We start from the raw sequence: 19,990 nt of genomic DNA, 5'->3' as shown, positions 1-19,990 counted from the left end.
TTTCCAGATATTACTATTACATGTTTATTAGACTTTCTCATTCTATCCCCCATGTTTGTTAAACTTTCTTTTACCTTATCAGTCTTGTGCTGCATTCTGAGTATTTTTTTGAGATCTGTCTCTCCAGTTTGCTAATTTGCCTCTTATGTGTCAGATCTTCTGTTTAACCCACTGATTAACTTTTGACTCAGTAATTGTATCTTTCTTTTTTTTTTTTAAAGATTTTATTTATTTATTTGACAGACAGAAATCTCAAGTAGGCAGAGAGGCAGACAGAGAGAGGGGGGAAGCAGGCTCCCTGCTGAGCAGAGAGCCCGATGTGGGGTTCGATCCCAGGACCCTGAGACTGTGACCTGAGCCGAAGGCAGAGGCTTAACCCTCTGAGCCACCCATGCACCCTATATCTTTCTTTTGGAGAAGGTCTGTTTGATTCTTTTTATCTTTGCTTTTTTGTTTTATTATTCTTTTAATTCTGTTATTTCTTTAGAAATTAAAACTCTTGGGGCGCCTGGGTGGCTCAGTGGTTTGGGCTGCTGCCTTCGGCTCGGGTCATGATCTCAGGGTCCTGGGATCGAGCCCCGCATCGGGCTCTCTGCTCCGCAGGAAGCCTGCTTCCCTCTCTCTCTCTCTCTCTCTCTGCCTGCCTCTCTGCCTACTTGTGATCTCTGTCTGTCAAATAAAGAAATAAAATCTTTAAAAAAAAAAAAAAAAAAAAAAAAAAAAGAAATTAAAACTCTTTTTTTGTTTTGTTTTTGTTTTGTTATTTTTTTTGTTTTATGCCTGATAATTCCAAAATCTGAAGTCAGATCTGTGGTGATCTGAAATACTTTTTGTTTTTAGCTTGCTATTTCTCATGGTTGTAGTAGTAGCAGTGGCAGTGGTGTGTGTGTGTGTGTGTGTGTGTGTGTTGACCTTATTTTGGGTGGGAGGGGATTTATCTGTGGGACTACTATGTGTCTGGGCCAAGGATGTATTGCTCCAGAGAGGATTTGTTTCTTTTGTGCAACCAGCCCAGAACCACTTTATTTTAAGTAGCTCCATATTATTTTAGAAGTGATACTTGTATACTGTAGAAATGTAGAAAAAATGAGAAAATACAAACATAGTGCCAGTGCCTGGAGATTATCACTATTAGCATCTGAATATATGTGTTTCTGAATCTCTTTCTCTGCATTTATAGGTAGGTATATTATGGATTTATGTGTTTGTATTTTTTTCTGAGCTGGTAGTACATTATTGCAAATCTTTAGGGAAATAACCTTCCTTAGTCTCTACCAAAGACCAAGAAAAACATCTTCTTTCTTGTCTTCCTTTGTAGGGTTCAGTTTTTTGTTTTCTTTTTTATCTTTTAACTGAGAATTATCTTTTTATTTATTTATTTTTTTAGTTCAGTCATTTGAAAATAATTTTTTAAAAATTATCCAGGATTTTTGGATTCCTTCCTTCCTTTCTAATATCTAATACTCCTTGTTGCCAGAAATAAGTCTATGCTAGACTTTTTATAAACTTTTTGTATTACTTGCCAGTATTCCAGCTGTCATCTTCCTCAAGTTGATTTGAGTAAATAAGACTTCTATTTTGTCTTTTAATCTGTTTCATATCAGTATTTTTAGATTTGAAACAAATGAGTAAATTAAGTGATACAGTGACTTATTTTGATAGTCATCAATTTTGTTCTTACTAAAACAATGCTAGATTTTTGGTTTCATATTATCTTTAGGGAGATGGAGGTTTGCCTTGAAAATTTCAGTGAGATTCCTTGGAGGGCAAAAGGATTTCTGCATCAGAATCTTAAATCAGTTGTCAGTGCAACCTAATTTTGTATTGTATACTATTGCTTTTTTTTTTTAACAGCTTTCTTGAGATACAGTTCATATACTGTATAATTAGCTCATCTAAAATTTCCAATTCAGTGGTTTTTAGTATATTTAGACAGTTGTGCTGGCATCAGTACAACCAGTTTTAGAATAATTTTGTCACCCTCCAAAAAAAAACCCTGTTACTCCTATTTTCCCTACCCTGCACACACACACCACCACCACCACACTACCACTACCTCAGTGTTAGGCAATTGCTAAAATTTATTTTTGTCTTCATAGATTTGCCTCTTCTAGACATTTCTTAAAAATGGTATTGTAAAAAAAAAATATGGTATTGTATACTTTGTGGTCTTTTGTTACTGACTTCTCTTACCTGCATAGATTTCAAGGTTCATTCATGTTGTAACATGTAGAGCTATTTTTTATGAAACTACTGTTGTCTTGTTTTTTTGTCTTCCTCCTGCCTAAAGCCAGGTGTTGAAATTACCTTTTATTAATCATGTTAATCTAATGATGCTGTAGTCATCAAGAAATTTGGGGAGGAGCAAATTGTGAAATTCATCAGTTCAACATTTTCGATAAGTGGTTCTCAATGGAGGGTGCTTTTATCCCCTTGGGGACATTTGGCAGTGATGAGAAACATTTTCACACACAGGAATACTACTGGTATAAAGTGGGTAGAAGCCAGGAAAGCAGTTTAGTATTCTCTGATGCATGGCACAGTTTCCTAAGAAAGGAATCATCCAGTCCAAAATGTTAATAGTGCCAAAACTGAGAAGTCTAAATGCTTATAATGCCAGGTGATTTTAGTAATAACATTTTTGACTTGTGTTGAGTTATCACCATTTTTTTAAACACATCTGTAAATATTTCATTAGCATTTGCTGGGTGACCAGTTATACCCTTTTCTTTTCATTAATGGAAGTTTGAATACCAGTGGACTACCTTAGGGCTAGAAGTGATTGAGTATCTTAACATTTTGTCACTATTGTTTCAAATATTTAAAACATAAAATATTCTGAAGGTTGAAATTCTCCATGTATCAATTCCTTGTGTTTTTCCTTTAGTACCAGTTTACAAAACCATTTCTGCCATCAACCCAGTGTTTCATATTTTCTTAGATAAAATGTTTCTGAGACACTTCTTTTTTTTATTATTTTATTTATTTATTTGATAGAGACACAGAGAGAGAGGGAACATAAGCCATAAGCAGGTGGAGTGGGAGAGGGAGAAGAAGGCTTCCTGCAGAGCAGGGAGCCCAAAGCAGAGCTTGATCCCAGGACCCTGGGATCATGACCTGAGCCAAAGGCAGATGCTTAACAACTGAGCCACCCAGACACCCCACACTCCCTGCCCCTGTCAAGACACTTCTGAAGTATCTTCAGGAATATATCAACTGTCTTATTTACACAGTTACTTGACATACTAAATTTTTTCCCTCATATATGTCAACCAAGACACTCCTGGCCTTGTTTATTATAAGACAGATTTCAAGTTAAGGTCTAAATCAGTGCAGTTCTTGTCACCTGTTAAATTACCTATCTGTTGAAAAGATCAGACTTTTCTCCCAAATTTATTTAAACTATTAAACATATGTTTTATATATCATACATTCCTCAGAAAAAGTACTGAGGTAAAATATTTTAGCACATTATGGTGGTTCTGATTCACAAAAGGAAAGTGAATTTGGGTGGGTTAAAATTCACAAGTCTGTGTCTTGGTAATAATTAGGGTCATCTTGCAGAAATGATTCCTAGGGACAAAAAAAAAGTGACAGATAATCTTGAGATGATTGTGAGTGGAAGGAATTATTTTATTTTATCTTTTCAGTAATGATAGGTAAATTTAAGTGCCCATATTCTTCCTTTTTTTCATTTTATTGATTTAGAACATGTAAAAGCTCAGTAAAAATTGTAATGGCATGCAGTTTCCCTCTGTTCTGTTACTTGTAAATTGAATGCCAGGGCATTGGGGCTACAGTGGTGAACACAACAAACCATGTCCCTGTTCTTACAGAACTTATGGTTATATTAGAGGGATAATAGATGAGTAAATAACTATATAAATCATTTTGATTGTGATAAATAAGAACAATGAAGGAGTAATGTACGAGGTCTTGGAGTAATGTACGAGGTCTTGAGAGAAATAACTGGTTATGATGAGATTAAGTGAAGTTGATTTGATATACTTGTTCATGTGTAAGTGGCAGCTCAGACCTTTTCAGATAATCACTTGATCCATATACAGCAAGCATTTCTTTTTGTCTTGCCAATAAATACTGGAAAATTTTCAAGTCAGAAGTAAGGAAGTTATAGCTATTATGTAAAACTACCTAGTCTCTGGATTTTTTAAAGTTATTTTTATTCCTGTGAATGAAAGTTAGTGAATTTGATTATCAGAGACACAATTTACAAGTAAAAATCTTAGTCCATTTTTAGAATTCTGTCAGCAGCTAATGATTGCCTTGACTACTCTGGCTGCAGTTTATTTATTTATTTATTATGATTTTATTTATTTATTTGACAGAGATCACAAGTAGGCAGAAAGGCAGGCAGAGAGAGGGGGAAGCAGGCTCCCTGCTGAGCAGAGAGCCCAGTGCAGGGCTTGATCCCAGGACCCTGGGATTGTGACCTGAGCTGAAGGCAGAGGCTTTAACCCACTGAGCCACCCAGGCATTCCTGGCTACAGTTTAAATAAGTACTAAAAGAAGTAAGATGGTTTTCAACCACCATTAAAATAATAAGCTGAATTATTTGAGGCTCAGAAAGAAAATAACTCTTTACCATTAGGAAATTTAAATTTATTAGGACATTTTTGCATGGTTAATGTCATTAATATAAAAACAAAATGGTCTTATACATTAATCTGGTTGGCAGAGAAAACTGGTACTTTTTAAAGATTTTTTTTAAATGATTTTTATTTATTTATTTGAAAGATCAGAAGTAGTCAGAGAGGCAGGCAGAGAGAGAGAGAGGAGGAAGCAGGCTCCCCGCCGAGCGGAGAGCCCGATGCGGGGCTCGATCCCAGGACCCTGAGACCATGACCTGAGCCGAAGGCAAAGGCCTTAACCCACTGAGCCACCCAGGCGCCCCATTTTTAAAGATTTTTGTTTAACATCTGTTATAAGCAACATGTGGATTATTAAAATTAGTAAAACCTAGTAGCCAAAGAAATGGACCTTTTTGTTTTATATACAATGCATACTTTATTTTCCATCATATTTTTGACACTTTGGTCAGATGTTCTTTATTTTTAATGCTATTCATTTACTTTTTTCTGTAGACTAAAATATGATAAAATAAGTCACTTTTTTTTTTTTTTTTTAAAGAGAGAGGGAGTTGGGGGTTACGGAAGTAGAGGGAGAGAGAGAATCTTAAGCGGGCTCCTTGCCCAGCACTGAGCCCGATGTAGGGCTCTGTCTTATAACGCTGAGATCATAACCTGAGCCGAAATCAAGAGTCAGACACTTAACTGACTGAGCCACCCATGTGCCCCTTTAATGCTTTTCCCTAGTAAAATAAATAAAAGGACAAACACAAATATTATGATAAATGTAATTATGTTTGAATTTTTAAAATAGGTTGTAAGAGTCCTAAAGAAGACACTCTTATATTTTAGAAATCTTTGAAACTTATATTTAGTACTATAGTAATGTGCAGTTTTAGTAACAGCATTTTGTTTAGTGTGTGACTCAAGAAAGAGAGATGAGCCTAGACCTTGGCCGGAAGTGTTTAACTTGTTACTGTGCAAGTAGTTTATGGATAACTTAGCAGAAGTCTGGCACAAACATGAAATAGTCTTTCTTGCAGTGCTTTGGCAACTGAACTTTAATTCACAGAAACTTCTATATCAGGAAAAAAAGTTGTTAGATGATCAACTAAAAATACAGTTAATATACCATTTTTTAATAGAAAAGTTATAAGAAGTCAACAAAAAGTAATGGGAATAACATTACTTGTATCTATCAGAGCACCTCTACTGTTATTTTCCTATTAACATAATTTCTGCTAGTTCTTTCTTGTTTGGTATTTTTCTTTTTATTACTTATTGCTGTTCTCCAGATCTTTCTAGATTGTTTTCACATGAAGATAGAATTTCTCCCTGTTCCTGTGAAACTTCGTTTAAATGGTCCTGAAAATTCTCAGATTCTCTGTATTTGCATACTTGTGTGCCTTTAAAAATTGCAACCTTCTTATCTCTACCTCCAGTAATCTTTTCATTCCATGCTTTATTATTTTTATACTTAGCATGGATCATCAAAACCATTTATTTACTTTTCTTCGCTCTACCCCCACTAAAATGTAAATTCCATGAGAACATGGATTTTTGTTCATTGCTTTATTTCCAGTGTAGTACAATGCCTGGCAAATTATAAACACACAGTAAGTACGTACAGAATGAATAGCTTCCCTGATTTTTAAAAAATTTTATTTATTTGAGAGAGAGAGAAAGCACACAAGTTAGGGGGTGGGATGGACGCAGGCAGAAGGAGAAGCTCCAGCTGAGCCAGGAGCCTGGTGTGGGCTATGATCCCAGGACCCTGGGATCTTGACCTGAGCCGAAGGCAGACGCTTAACTAACAGCCACTCAGAGTTCCAGCCCTGATTTTCTTATAACTTTCTCGGCTCTTTCAGTTGTATTGCTAAAATTCTTTCTCCATACATTTTTTATATGTTTCTTATCGCTTTTCTAACAAAGTATCTTTACTAGTTCATATGCATATATATTATCATCTTTAACCCTTCAATTTATTAGTTCCTCCTACTTAAGGTTATATTTATCTTGGGCTCAAAATGTATTATTTTTCCATTTCTTTAGCACCTTCAGTATAAGCATCTTTAGAACAAGGTGAAGTCTGGGAAATCCGAGGATATATAATAGAGCCTTAGCAATAGCCATCAGGTTTTTTTTAGCCTCTGGTATTTTTTATGCCGTCTATATTTTCAATGTTACTTGTTAGATTAGAATAGGGAAATAGGAAATTTTACAAAAATGTAACCAGAATCCTCCGAAGAACCCACAGAATTAAATAGAGGTTGTAAAATAATTTTTTAAAATTTGTGTAGTTTTTAGCTGCCTTGCCTAATATTAGTACTTTCAGACATAAAAACTTAACACTTAGAAATAAAGTAAAAGTAGAGTAGAAAGTAGATTTTCTCCTATTTTTTTCCTATTAACTAATATTTCATAAACTTATTTTTAAAAAACTATACTTTTGTTTTATTTTTTACCCTTCCCAACAAAATTCACATACATAGTAAGTCATGGAACCTTCATTTAAGCCTAGGCATTTGGACTGGCCTCCTCCAGAGTATGCTATGCTAGGTATCAGATTCTACTATACTAAGGTACATTTTTAGATACATGGAGATAATTTTAAATTTAACAGTTTCCTGTAGCAGTTGTGTCATCCAAATATAATAGAATTTCACAGTGTGTAAGTGAAACACATGAGGTCATTGATGATACCATATGGTTAAAAAAATCTATGAGATTGCATTTGTCTTTTGCAAAGAGACTGAGTTAGCATTGAGGCATGGAGTAACAGAGTAGGCAGAGAATGGGGAGCCAACTGAGGAAAAGAGTAGAGGAACAAGGTAGTGACCATATTGAAGATTACTGTTCACCTGGACAGTTTCATTATAATAGTGTATCAACATAGAATGTTACATGGTAAATCAGTATAATAAATTGCCTTGAAGAGTTGGTGTTTTCTAGTATGATTTATCAGTTTTCACTCATGTTATTTCAAAATAAGTATAAATGAGAATTAATCCTTTATCCTGAAGTTGAAATAAAGCTTTTTTCTAATAATTCAGGATCTCTTAAAATTTAATGCCTCCTTTTATGATACTTAGTTTGAATGTTCTTTGTTCTGACTTAGACTATTTGCTAAATGGGATAGAGACAAAATAGTGATTGCTTTTTTTATACATCTCTTATTTATGGTTTTGTTTACATATGTACAATGATAGTCCTGATAATTTTGCTTCAAGGCAAGGAAACTAAAAATTAGAATTAGAAATTTATTCCCTTAAGTCCATTTAGCGGTTACCTACTTGCTAATAGCATATTCCGTCTTGAGATAACTTGCTTTGAACTGGAAAATTCATTTATTAAAAAACCAGACTTGGTCTCACTCAGTCTTTGGAGTAAATGATTTTAGCAGTTTTTTACACTTACTCTTAATTACTTATTTAATCAGATACACATACAGAGTATATACATTTTTTTTAAATGTATGCATGTTTTTGGTAATAGTTTTTTAAAGGGCTAGTAAATATAACACTGAAGAAAATGTTTTGGAACTTTCTCATACATATCTATAAAGAGTTAAAGATAAAAGATTAATTCTAATGAGCCTCTGGTACATGTCACATACTGCTTATGGGAAAATGCTTTTTTAAAGATTTTATTTGAGAGAGAGAGAGCATGAGCATGAGCGCAAGCAGGGCAGAGGGAGAGGGAGAAACAGATTCCTCACTGAGCAGGGGAGGGAGAAGCAGAATCCCCAATGTTGGGCTTGATCCCAGGACCCTGGGATCATGACCTGAGCTGAGGGCAGATGTTTAACCAACTGAGCTACCAAGTTGCCCCTATTTTGTAAGTAATAGATATGTTATTAAGTATAGCTGACCTTATAATTTTTGTTACCCTGGTGTCTTTTTTTTTTTTTTTGGCATTTGTTTTCTTTGGTTTATTTATTTTTATTTTTTTTAATTTTTATTATGTTCAATTAGCCAACATATAATACATCATTGGTTTTTTGACGTAGTGTTCAATGATTGATTAGTTATGTACAACACCCAGTGCTTATCACATTGGGTGCCATCCATAATACCCATCATGTGGTTGCCCCATTTCCTCATGCCCCTCCCCTCTTAAACGATCTGTTTGTTTCCTGGAGTCCAGAGTCTCTCATGATTTGTCTTACTCTTTGATTTCTTCCCATTCAGTTTTTCCTTCCTTCCCCTGTGGTCCTCTGAGCTATTCCTTATATTCCACATGAGTGAAACCATAAGTCTTTTTAAGACCTTGGATAACTTTTTTCATCTTTTTTTTTTTAATTTTATTTTTTCAGTGTTCCAAGATTCATTGTTTATGCAAAAGCTTTTTAATTGCATTGTAGCATATCTACAGAGAAGTGCACAAATGGTAAGTTATAGCTTGTTGATAATTATCTAGTCAGCATTACCCATATAACAACATTTGGGATATCTTTTTACAGGAGACTTTGCAGCAGTTGATCATGATGTCATTGCCAAATGTCTTAATCATTGGCAAAAATCCTTTTTCTGGTAAGTATTAAAATTGGCATAATGTAATAATAGTCCTTCGTGTAATACTGTAATGTGTATCAAGATCTTGCCTATTTATATGAATACAATAGGTTTTTCATGACTCTAGTGAAAGTCAGAGGTGATACTCCATTTTGTAGAGAGAAAATAAACTGAATATTTATGATATGTAGATGAGATCTACATACTACAGATGTGCATTTTAGGTTAAGTGCAGTGTTTTTTCAGCTCTACCAAATCGATACCTTTCTGTAATGATTTTTAGTGTCTCATTATAAACAAGTATAGAAGATAATGTGCGTATAAGATTAAAGGAAATAAGTGATTTTGAAGTAATTTCTAGGTTTGTTTCATATATCTGCTATCTTTCATTGCTAGAACTATTTGAATCTAAGATTTTATTGATTGATGTTTAGGTTATATGAAACTATTTCTAAATGGAAAGACGAGAAGCAGTTTTCTTATATCATTTAAATTATTTTCTTCACAAGTTTCTGCTTTTTGCCTGATTTTAAATGTGACCTGTTCAGAGTTTTGATTTTTAAACAATTAAGGAAATTAGTAGCCACTAACCAGTTCAACAACGGACTTATTCTTTTAGGCTACCCATAACCCAAATCCTAAGTATATCTTCTCCAGATCTCACCCCCCATTCTCATTCAAAACAAACAAAAATAAAGTCAAAATAAAAACTAAAATCAAGCAGCTCTTTTTCCTGAGGAAATTACCACTTAGATGAAGTGAATTAGGAGTTTAGATAGTTTTTAGAGATATTCTGGAATATTTGATTATATAAATTAAAAAATGAAATCAAATTTTAATATGTAGAATGGAATTATTTTCAGTTTTACATGCATTTAATGATTACCTACCAAATTGGAGATATAAAGAAAATGGTCTGTACCCTGGAGGATCTTGTGTTTTGGTGAGAGATACGCAGATGACTAGGAAATCCTGTAATAATTAGTACAAAATAGAACTATGTAAAAGTATTAGGCATATAAAATATGGGGTAATTATTCTTTTTTTTTAATATTTATTTGACAGATAGAGATCACAAGTAGGCAGAGCGGGAGGCAGAGAGAGAGGGGAGAAGCAGACTCCCTGCTGATCAGAGAGCCCAATGTGGGGCTCGATTCCAGGACCCTGAGATCATGACCTGATTCAAAGGCAGAGGTTTAACCCACTGAGCCACCCAGGAGCCCCGGCGGGGGGGGGGGGGGGGGGGGTAATTATTCTTAAAGTTGGCAGATTCATGGAGGCTGGGGACCATTGATGGGTGGTTGCCAGGAAAGGCTACACTGAAATTGTTAGAGCTGTGCCTAGGATTGCTATTAGTAAGTAGTTAACTAGAGGGAATAAAGACAAGCAAAGAGAGTGACAGAAGTGAAGGCAGAGGAGTGTGGATGTATATATATTTGTGGAAGGGTGATTAGCGTGGCTAAGAAAGTTAAGTTGTTTCCTGGAGAGTAGGAGGGAATGTTTGAAAAGAAGACTCGGAATTTGTCATAGACAGTTGCCCTGATAGTGAAATTTAGCCCAAAGAAATGACTTTTTTTTTTCTCAGCTGAATATTTTGAGAAAATCTGAATTGAGTATTATTCAACAGCCAATATACTATCCAGTTCTGTTACTGATCATTAACTTTATCCAGCTTATTATATACATTCATTTTATCAGCTTTGCTGTAACATTTAAAGTTTTGATCCTCATAAGCCTACACAGTGGAAAGCCATTTAAATTTTACAGATAGATGAATCATATAAGATAGGTGTTTTGGAAAGAAAACGCTAATAGGCCTAAGAGAAGCTAGGCCTATTAGGAACCATTTGGTTGAATTTGTGGCATGTCCCCATATCAGCAGTTCATTTGGTTTACTGCTGTGATATAATCATTTATGGAAAACTAGAGTATTTATGTAGTTAGCCTACTTTATTGCATAGAGTCTTGAAGGCCATTTTATCTGTGCTGCAACCCTTCAAAACGGACAACCTTGCCCATTTCTTCTATTACCACATTGTGCATACAGAGCTGCTCTTTTGACTTCTTTGCTCTACTTGAATACATAATCGTTGGGTCAAGTTGTTGTGAATATTACCTTTAGAAGGGATTCTACCAATGTAAGAAAGAGAGTTGAACTAAAGTAAAATGTAGTACTTAGCAATCGTTTTTATTGCAGAACAAGGCACTGAAGAAGTTAAAAAGTTGCTTTTACTTTTACTGGGTTGTGCAGTTCAGGTAAGTTAAAATATTTCTTCCTATTTTCATTTTAATAACTTCTTTATTTTTTTTTCAGGCTCTAGTTTCTGAAAGACTTAAAGAGGGGTTTGGTTTTCAAAGTCTGTTAGGAACTTTTAAGTAACTATGACCTTCTAAGGAGATTTTGAAGGAAAACACTGTTATTTTATTTCAGACTGCGCTTATATTATCAGATAGTTGTATTATTTAAAAATTATATATACATACATATATATATATTTATTTTGAGGCTTTTACCAGCCTCAAGTTTTTCAATTTTCCTTAGAGGTACTCTTAAAAACTTCTCCCAAAACATCCTTATGATTAATGTGTGCATGTTTGTATGTTACAGAAGGGAGGATTAACAACAAAGAGAAGCAAAAATTATGAAAAATGTTATTTAGGAGTATGGATTATTATTATATTGCCCTTTTGATGAGTGATTATAATAATAATAGCAGCATTGATTTATTGAATTCCCACTTTGTGTCAGTTATGATTCTTATGTAGGTTTTCTTTTCTCTTTTTTCACATAAAAAGATTGGTGTTTAGATGGGATGACATTTAAGTTACCCAAATTAAGACACTTGTGAGAGTTGGAATGGGTACTGTTAACAATTACAGAGGAACTGCATGTGTAAACTGGGACTGTCTCTGACAAACCAGGATGGTTGCTCTAGATTCATATTGCCAACAGGCCAAAGAGTTAAGTTTAAACTCTGTTCTGACTTCAAAACCTATTTTTCTATGTTGATTTTTCCTTTAATCAGCCATGTTTTGGATAAGTGATTACAGTGTTAAACTACTTCAGTTATTTGTGGACTGAATTTATTTGTGAATAAATAAATATTGTGGCCATGAGTAATTTTTTACATATATATGCCAGAAATTATAATTCCAAGAGAGTGTGGCTTTTAGAGCTAACTGCTCGGTAGCTATGGATTTACACAATGCATGTTATTAAAGTTTCATGCTCTGTAATATACAAGTGTTTACTTCATAATTGATTGAAAATTCAGTAAATATGGTGTTTGTGGTCATTGCTGTTCTAATTTGGTCATCTGATCCTAAATTAGAAACACAGTCCTTAATTATTTACACCCTTGAATAATGTATTTGCTTTTAAAAAAATACCTCTATTAGTGGATGTTATGTAAATGTAAGTAACATAGTGACAGCATAAATTTGGTTGTAACTTCTGGTTACTATTTGGTTGTTATTTCTGGTTACTTAAATTGACAGTGGGAATGGAGCAGAACTAAGAACTTTCTATGAACAGTTAAGGGAAAGCCTAAAATATTAAAGAAGTAATCATTATTACCACCTGTAAAAGCAACAACAAAAAAACCTTATAAAATCTAAGCTGCTAACCCCACCCTATTTGCTATAACTGTAGTATCCCATATTTAAAATAGAATTTAGATTTCATCCTGTCGGTATTTGGGAGCCACTGATGCTAACGACATCAAATGTGTAACAGAATCTCTGGTTAGCCTTTAACTCTCTGTATGAACAATTAGAAACCTTTGTTGATACTGAAGAACTAAAAGGTACTTCAGGACAAAACCAATCAGCTAACAAGTATTGTTTGAATAATTTCTGGAATGTCATGTCTATTACAGAAAATCTGTCCTTGTGTAATTCAACAGGTTAAAATGTCTAATGTTTAATATAATATGTAAGTGGCATAAATAATGTTTTTCCACATCAAGATTAGTTTTTTCTGTTATACTTGTGATTTGTAGGTAGAAATAGTAAGTTAAAGTTGCTGATATGATACTAAAGTCCAGGAATTTAGTGGGCTGCAAACTTTAAAAAAGATACTATATTCATGAAAAGAAATAGAAATGGAAGGAAGCATAAGGAAATTGGGAAAAAAATTGTTTCTTTTGAAGAAGAAAGTTTGAAATTCTTAAGGGGAAGTAGCATTCAAAACAGTAAATTAGTCACTATCCAAAGATCTTAACTCACAGAATAAATTTATAATTAAGGCTTTTTTATCCTTGGTTATACATAAATCCACAGGAATAACTTTGAATACAAAGAAAACTATTCAATGCCAGGGCTTAGATATTTCCATTATTGAGGAATTAAACCAGTCCAGTTCCACCAGAATCTTTTTTTAGTGAATAACACATCTTCTGAATCAGTTCTGAGCATCAGCTAAAATTTTTATGGGCATACAGCTGTGCATCCCGCCATGAGATAGTTGAGAGATTCTCAAGCAAAATCATCCTACACAGAAGGAAAAATATTTGCAGTATATGTTGTTTACCAATATTTTTCTCTGAAGCCCATGTGAAAATCAGCAGATCTTAGTTTTATATTAGTACTGGCTATTTAGTATCCAAAAATATTATTTATTTTGGGCTTTTGCAAGGTTGCATAATGTTGAAACTGTGTCAGGTGTGATTGAAATTAAAATTTGACCTTTATGTTTGCCCTCACAAGCAATTCTAACACTAGTATTTGATTTAGAAAGCTATTTTTGAACTTGGTCAGCTTGAGGGCTACAGCCTGTTGTTTTCCTACCAGTTATCTGTAAAGCATCCTAAAAATTAGCATTTTAGAACATTAATTATCTCATTACATTTTGGGGAAATGAAGCAATACATAGCTTCGCTGAGGCAATTTTTTCCAATTTTTTTTTTCTGAGAATACATGATAATAGCAAATGTAGCTTAGTATAGAGGGAATTTTTTGCTGATAGTGTTTTTAATTTTTTTTAGTCAGGGAAAAATTTATACATAACGTAAAAGTCACTATTTTACTAAATTTTTAAGAGTACAGTTCATTAGCATTAAATACATTCACATTGTTTTGCAACCATCACCACTACCCATTTCAGAACTTTTCTCATCTTCCAAAACTGAAACTTTATACCTATTAAACAGTAACTTCCTATATCTCTTTTACCCTTAGCCCCTGGCAACCACCATTCTTTACTTCTGTCTATGAATTTGACTACTCCAGGACCTAAGTGGAATCATTCAGTATCTGTCCTTTTATAATTGACTTATTTCACTTAGCATAATGTCTTTAAGGTTCATCCACGTTTTAGCATGTATATCCTAATTTATAAAACTAAATAATATTCCACTGTACGTATATACTACATTTTATTCATTGATGGACACTTGGGTTGCTTCCACTTTTTGCCTATTGTGAATAATACTGTTGTAAACTTAGGTATAGAGATGGCTCTTTGAGTCTCTGCTTTCAGTTCTTTTGCTGTCTATACAGAAGAACTGCTGGATCATATTTGGTAGTTCTATTTTCAACTTTCTTAAGACCTACCATACTGTTTTCCATAGTTTCTGTACCATTTTACATTTCCATCAACAGTACACAGGGTTCCAATTTCTCCACAACCTCACCAACATTTATTACTTTCTATTTTGGGGGTGAGGGGAAAGCCATTCTTTAAAGAGGGAATTTTAGTTTTTCCATTTTTATTTTTTTATATGGCATATTTTTGTTTTACTTTTGATAGATTATGGTCTATTCAGTCATTGGTGTTTTATTTTTATTGAAAAAAGTATAATGTATTCCTCATTTTATTGTTCAGTGGTTTGTTTTGGGTATTCTTTCCTTTATTTTAGTATAGTTTATCTTCATAATCCTGTCTTTTTTAATAAGAGAAAGCACTGAGAATACCAAGTGAAAATGTGAGGAATTTGAGGAGTTTAAGAGCTTAAATTCTGGTGAAAGATGTATAACTTCAGGGTTAATGCAATTCTTCCTCCAGTCCTCAACTTCCTACCCAAATAATTTCTCTCTCTCTCTCTCTTTCTTTTTTTCTTTCATTCCTTATTTTTTGTGATTAATTTATTTGAAAGAGCGAGAGAACAGGGGAAGGGCAGAAGGAGAAGGGCAAGAATCTTAAGCAGTCTCTGCTGAGCAGGGAGCCCAGCACAGGCCTTAATCCTAGGGCTCAACCCTGAGATCCTGACCTGAGCCTAAATCAAGAGTCAGAGGCTTAACCAATTAAGCCACGTACGTGCTCCACCCCCACCCCCATAACTTTTCTGCACTTTTCTTGGAATATCTGTAATCTGCTGACTTAGATATCGGTTGCTATAATAGAGTTAGAAAGAACTTTAGTACCCATAACATATTAAGAACTTTATATAAAAATAAAAGAGAACTTCATTTTAGGTGGAAAAAATTTGCCGATGATTATCTAGTCTTCTTCACGAGAGCCTTCATATATGGAAGTAAAGCTATTTATATGTCTGTTTTTAAACACCAGACTTCTTTATGCTCTAGAATGGGGCTGTCAATACAGTAACCATTGTAAGCCACATGAGGCTAAATTAAAATTAATTACTATTAAATAAAATGAAAATTTCATTTGCTCAGTTGCACTAGCTACATTTTGTATTTAGTAGCCGTATATAGCTAATGATTTGGCTATAGGGCTTAGAGAAGGGAAGTATATGTATTAAGTTTAAACTGAAGGCAGACAAAGATATGGCAGTTGAATTGGGAGACCTTTCCACTGAATCATAGTCATCATAACCCTGCTATTTTATCTGTTCTTTGTCTGGAAAACTATAGGCCAACATCTTTGGAAGCAATAAATTTAAAAATTGGGCACACCATACCTAAAAAGTTAATTATGCTACAAAAGTACTATCAGAAAGTGATTCTTAATTATTCTCACCAGAGCTGTCAAATATTATTTACAGATAAAAAAATTCTTGTTTTTAAATTGACTAATTTTCATCCCATCACCTAAAACTCAATTTCCTACTCACAGCTAGAAATTGTACATTCTTAGTAATTTAATTTTAAATATTATTATATCATTCTAATAATTTTAACAGGGCATAAAACTATTTGCACAGATGGGAATGTGTTAAGTTAAATTGTAGACAATGGAAATAGAATGTTACAATTTGAGATAATAAATATGTAGAGTATAAAGCAGAACTTTGCTAAGTTTTTAATGATCAAAGAACCAATTTTTCTTTTTGTGAGTATATTCTCTTCACTAGTAGTTGGATAATTGGCCCAGGAGATGCAACTAAGCTAGACAAGGCAGTGCTGTCTATTTTGTATGCACTTTTCATTTGGTAGCTCCAAGAGTACAGTTATACCAGCAGTTGGATTGCAGTTTAAGAGATGTAGATGGGAGGTAGAGATATTAAGATGCATGTTAAACTGTTATTTAGTACTGACTGGAAAGAAGAAGATTAGGTTTATATCATAATATTCTGAATTTATATAAAGATTTTATAAAGTTATACAATAAAGAATTGCTGCCTTTATTCCACTCAGTATATATGTACTTGTATATACTCTTGAATTTTGCCCCTGGTAACTTTATGTTATGATAGAAACAAATCAAATATTTATAATACCTTATAAATGTTGAACTGGGCTTCAAAAGTAGGTTTCTTTTATTAAGATTGATAGAATGAAGATGTGAGAATGGATTGTAAGCTTGAAGTAAAAATTGCTTACAATTTTTTTTTTCCTAAGAAGAAAGGCTGTTTTGTTTGATGATAGCCAAAGACTGACTGAGCTTTTTGGCTGTATTCCGAATTCTACCACTGACTCACTGTGTTTTTTGGCAAGTAACTTATCCTCCCTGAAACAAGTTCTTGATTCTTTACTTTTCTGTTTGTAAAGTTAGCATAATAATATTGTACTGACCTCAGATGGGTTGTGTAATGGTTTCCCGCTTTAGAACTTTACAACATAAAAATAGTATGAGTTTTCAGTGCTGTGCTTTTTGAATAAATATTTCTAAATTGTTATCTTTTCTCTAGGTAAGTATATTAGACCATTTAAATGCAAAACAAACAAAACCTTCATTGTACTGTTCAAAACAGAGCCAAGTTTTTGGCCTGATGAGTTTTTGGTTATTTACAACATACTAAGGACTGTAGACCATAAAACATGAGTGACCATTTTATTCATTTCTTTTAGTGTCAGAAAAAAGAAGAATTTATTGAAAGAATTCAAAGTTTAGATTTTGATACAAAAGCAGCAGTTGCGGCACATATTCAAGAGGTAATAACCTATACATAGTTTTTATATACTAATACTAATTTTTATGAAGCTTGTGGTGTGTTTATATCTCTCCAAATACTTGAAGTCTTAGGACAAGCAAGAACAAATCAAGGTCAGATACAGATGAACCCTGCTGTTAGACAAGTTATTGTCTTCTCTTTAGAGATAACTTCTTAAATGAATCCTCATGGCACAGTGCAAACTACCGTGTACTGTTGCTTTTATCCATAGATATGTTAGGTGGAAGGTGTTTAAGGAATGAAGTGTATGTCTTTGTTAGCACAGATGAACAGTATTGTAAACGGAAGCAGCAGAAACTGGATCACTGCCTGTAATTCAAAACTAAAGTGAAAGGTCAGAAGATAACCTTAGTACTAATTCATTCCAGTGATTTCCTTTTGAATGGACACAGTATAATTTTTATTGAAGATATTACTTGAATTATAACACATTAGTGATTTGTAACATCTTATAAAAACTTAAGTCTAGGACATATTGTGCAATATTAAGTAATTAAAATAACAGATGGGTTTTAAAAACTGCTATTTCTGCATCTATCTAGTCTTGCGCTTTTAATCTTACACACATAACAAGACTTTTTAGGACTAGATCATGTTATAATTTACATGTTGATTAGAAAGAGAACTGAGGAAAGGGAGAGAATTTTTAAATAGCAAAAATTGTTAGTGTTTAAAATAGTCTCTATTTGAATAACCTGTGTTGTGTATATCATCTTTCCTTTGTGTTAGCATTCATAGAGTCCAACTATCTTGTCTGTAATACTGTTGTCAACAATTAGCAGATTAGTACTCCACAAGATACGGGGGGTTTTGGTAGTTTCCCCTTATATATGTTTGTTTGTTTGTTTATGCTCTCTCTATGGTTTGTATTTTATTTTGAATAAATGCTAAATATTACAAGTTACTAAATTTGCCATTCATCATTCTTGAAAGCATTATTTTTGCAGTTTCTTGTAAAATTTAAAGCAGAATATCAGAATCACAGTGAGAAAAGAAAAGCAAGAAATAAGTATTTCATTTATGTAACTTTTCCATTCTTTTAAAAAATCTTTATGTTAGTAGTCCTTTTCTCCTAAGGTTCTGTGGTAGTGTCGTCTTCAGACTCTATAAAAATGTAGCTTTTCAAGTATACAAGTGCAGTAACACATATCCTACAGGATTAAAAAACTTTTGCTTTTGAATCAAGCACAATAAATTTAGTCTTACCTAAAGAAAAGTTCAAAAGTTCAACTGATTTTGTTAAAATAGTTGTCAAACATATCAACATTTAATGCCTGAATGAAATGTTTTACTTTTTAGTTGACAGGAAGATAAATAGAAATTTATTTATAGTTTATACTTAGTAAAAATAATTCTTATTATTAGCCTTTTCATCATTCATTGATTTCAAGTGTTCTTTAGGATCAGATTTGCTTCTCATATTCTTATGATAAAAGGATATATAATTTTGAGCTAATATTGTACTAAAATGAAATCAGTTTTTAAGTATTAGCTATTCTAAAACATTGTTTATTTTGGTTGCTTTGCTAAAGGTAACCCATAATCAGGAAAATGTGTTTGATCTGCAATGGATGGAAGTGACTGATATGTCTCAAGAGGAAATAGAACCACTCTTGAAAAATATGGCATTACATCTAAAAAGACTTATAGATGAGAGAGATGAACATTCAGAGGTTTGTAAATTTCCTTTAGTATATATTGTGAAAGTTTGCTTTCCAAAAGTGATTTCAGAGGGTTTTCAAAATTGATACTTTGTTTCTTAGGGACAGGTAATAAAGTACTTTATGTCTGTTTTTTTGTGCAGCACAGGAACCAAAAAGGGTAGATAAGAGCCCCAAATTGCTAGTAAAGAGATTGCAGTTAGATTTTCCTTTCTCCTTTCTTTTAAATCTATTCCGATTTTGTTCCTGTGTGCTTTTAAGTCATCTCCACAGCCCTGGCAACAGTACAAAAGTGCAAAACTGAAAATACTGTTGATGTAAATGGAAAAATCATTCCTTTGAAGCATGAGAATTTGCTTAAGGTTAATTTCTTAGTTTTACTGCCACATTTTGAGGTTGGAAAAATAAGTTTAATAAAAGGAGAAAACAGGTGTTCGGAATAAAATGTCTCACAAAAAGTCTCAATTTTTTGTAGTCAATAAATGAGGTGTGATTTTAAAAAAGAATTATTATAGGCTCCCGTAAGAAAGTACTTTGCTTTTTCAAAAGAGTAAAATTGCACCAGGGTTTTTGCCTGCACTCTGAAAACAGCTAGTAATTTTATAGAAGTCTAGACTTTAGTGCATGTGATGGTGAATAGTATTTTGTTAATAGCAGACCAAAGGGCTCTGCCATTTAAAAGAATGTGTAGCTTTGATCAGTTGCTCCATTTACATGGGAGAGACAGGTGTGTGTGTGTGTGTTTAAAGATTTATTTATTTGAGAGAGAGAGAGCATGAGAGGGAGGGGCAGAGGGAATGGCAGAGAGCATCTCAGGCAGACTCCACACTGAGCAGAGAGCCCAACATAAGCCTCAGTCCTAGGACCCTGAGATCATGACCTAAGCCAAAGCTAAGAGTTGGATACATAACCAACTGCACCACTGAGCACTC

The 19,990-nt window shown here is 33.5% G+C and overlaps 1 protein-coding gene across 9 annotated transcripts in view; it reads left to right on the top strand.

The window, feature by feature from the left end:
* CCDC88A (coiled-coil domain containing 88A) overlaps nt 1-19,990 on the top strand; it is a 122,174-nt gene that overhangs the window by 33,001 nt on the left and 69,183 nt on the right. For all 9 annotated transcript variants that reach the window (XM_032352162.1, XM_032352161.1, XM_032352164.1 and 6 more), the window contains exons 4-7: nt 9,049-9,118; nt 11,298-11,356; nt 17,294-17,377; nt 18,930-19,070. In XM_032352162.1, coding sequence (XP_032208053.1) covers nt 9,049-9,118; nt 11,298-11,356; nt 17,294-17,377; nt 18,930-19,070 — 354 coding nt within the window. The remainder of the gene's footprint in view (nt 1-9,048; nt 9,119-11,297; nt 11,357-17,293; nt 17,378-18,929; nt 19,071-19,990) is intronic.

This window comes from Mustela erminea, chromosome 7 (genome assembly GCF_009829155.1).
Source record: "Mustela erminea isolate mMusErm1 chromosome 7, mMusErm1.Pri, whole genome shotgun sequence".
In the NCBI taxonomy this organism is placed as follows: domain Eukaryota; kingdom Metazoa; phylum Chordata; class Mammalia; order Carnivora; family Mustelidae; genus Mustela; species Mustela erminea.
Note: the sequence above shows the minus strand (reverse complement) of the source record. Positions and strands in the feature narration are given on the sequence as shown.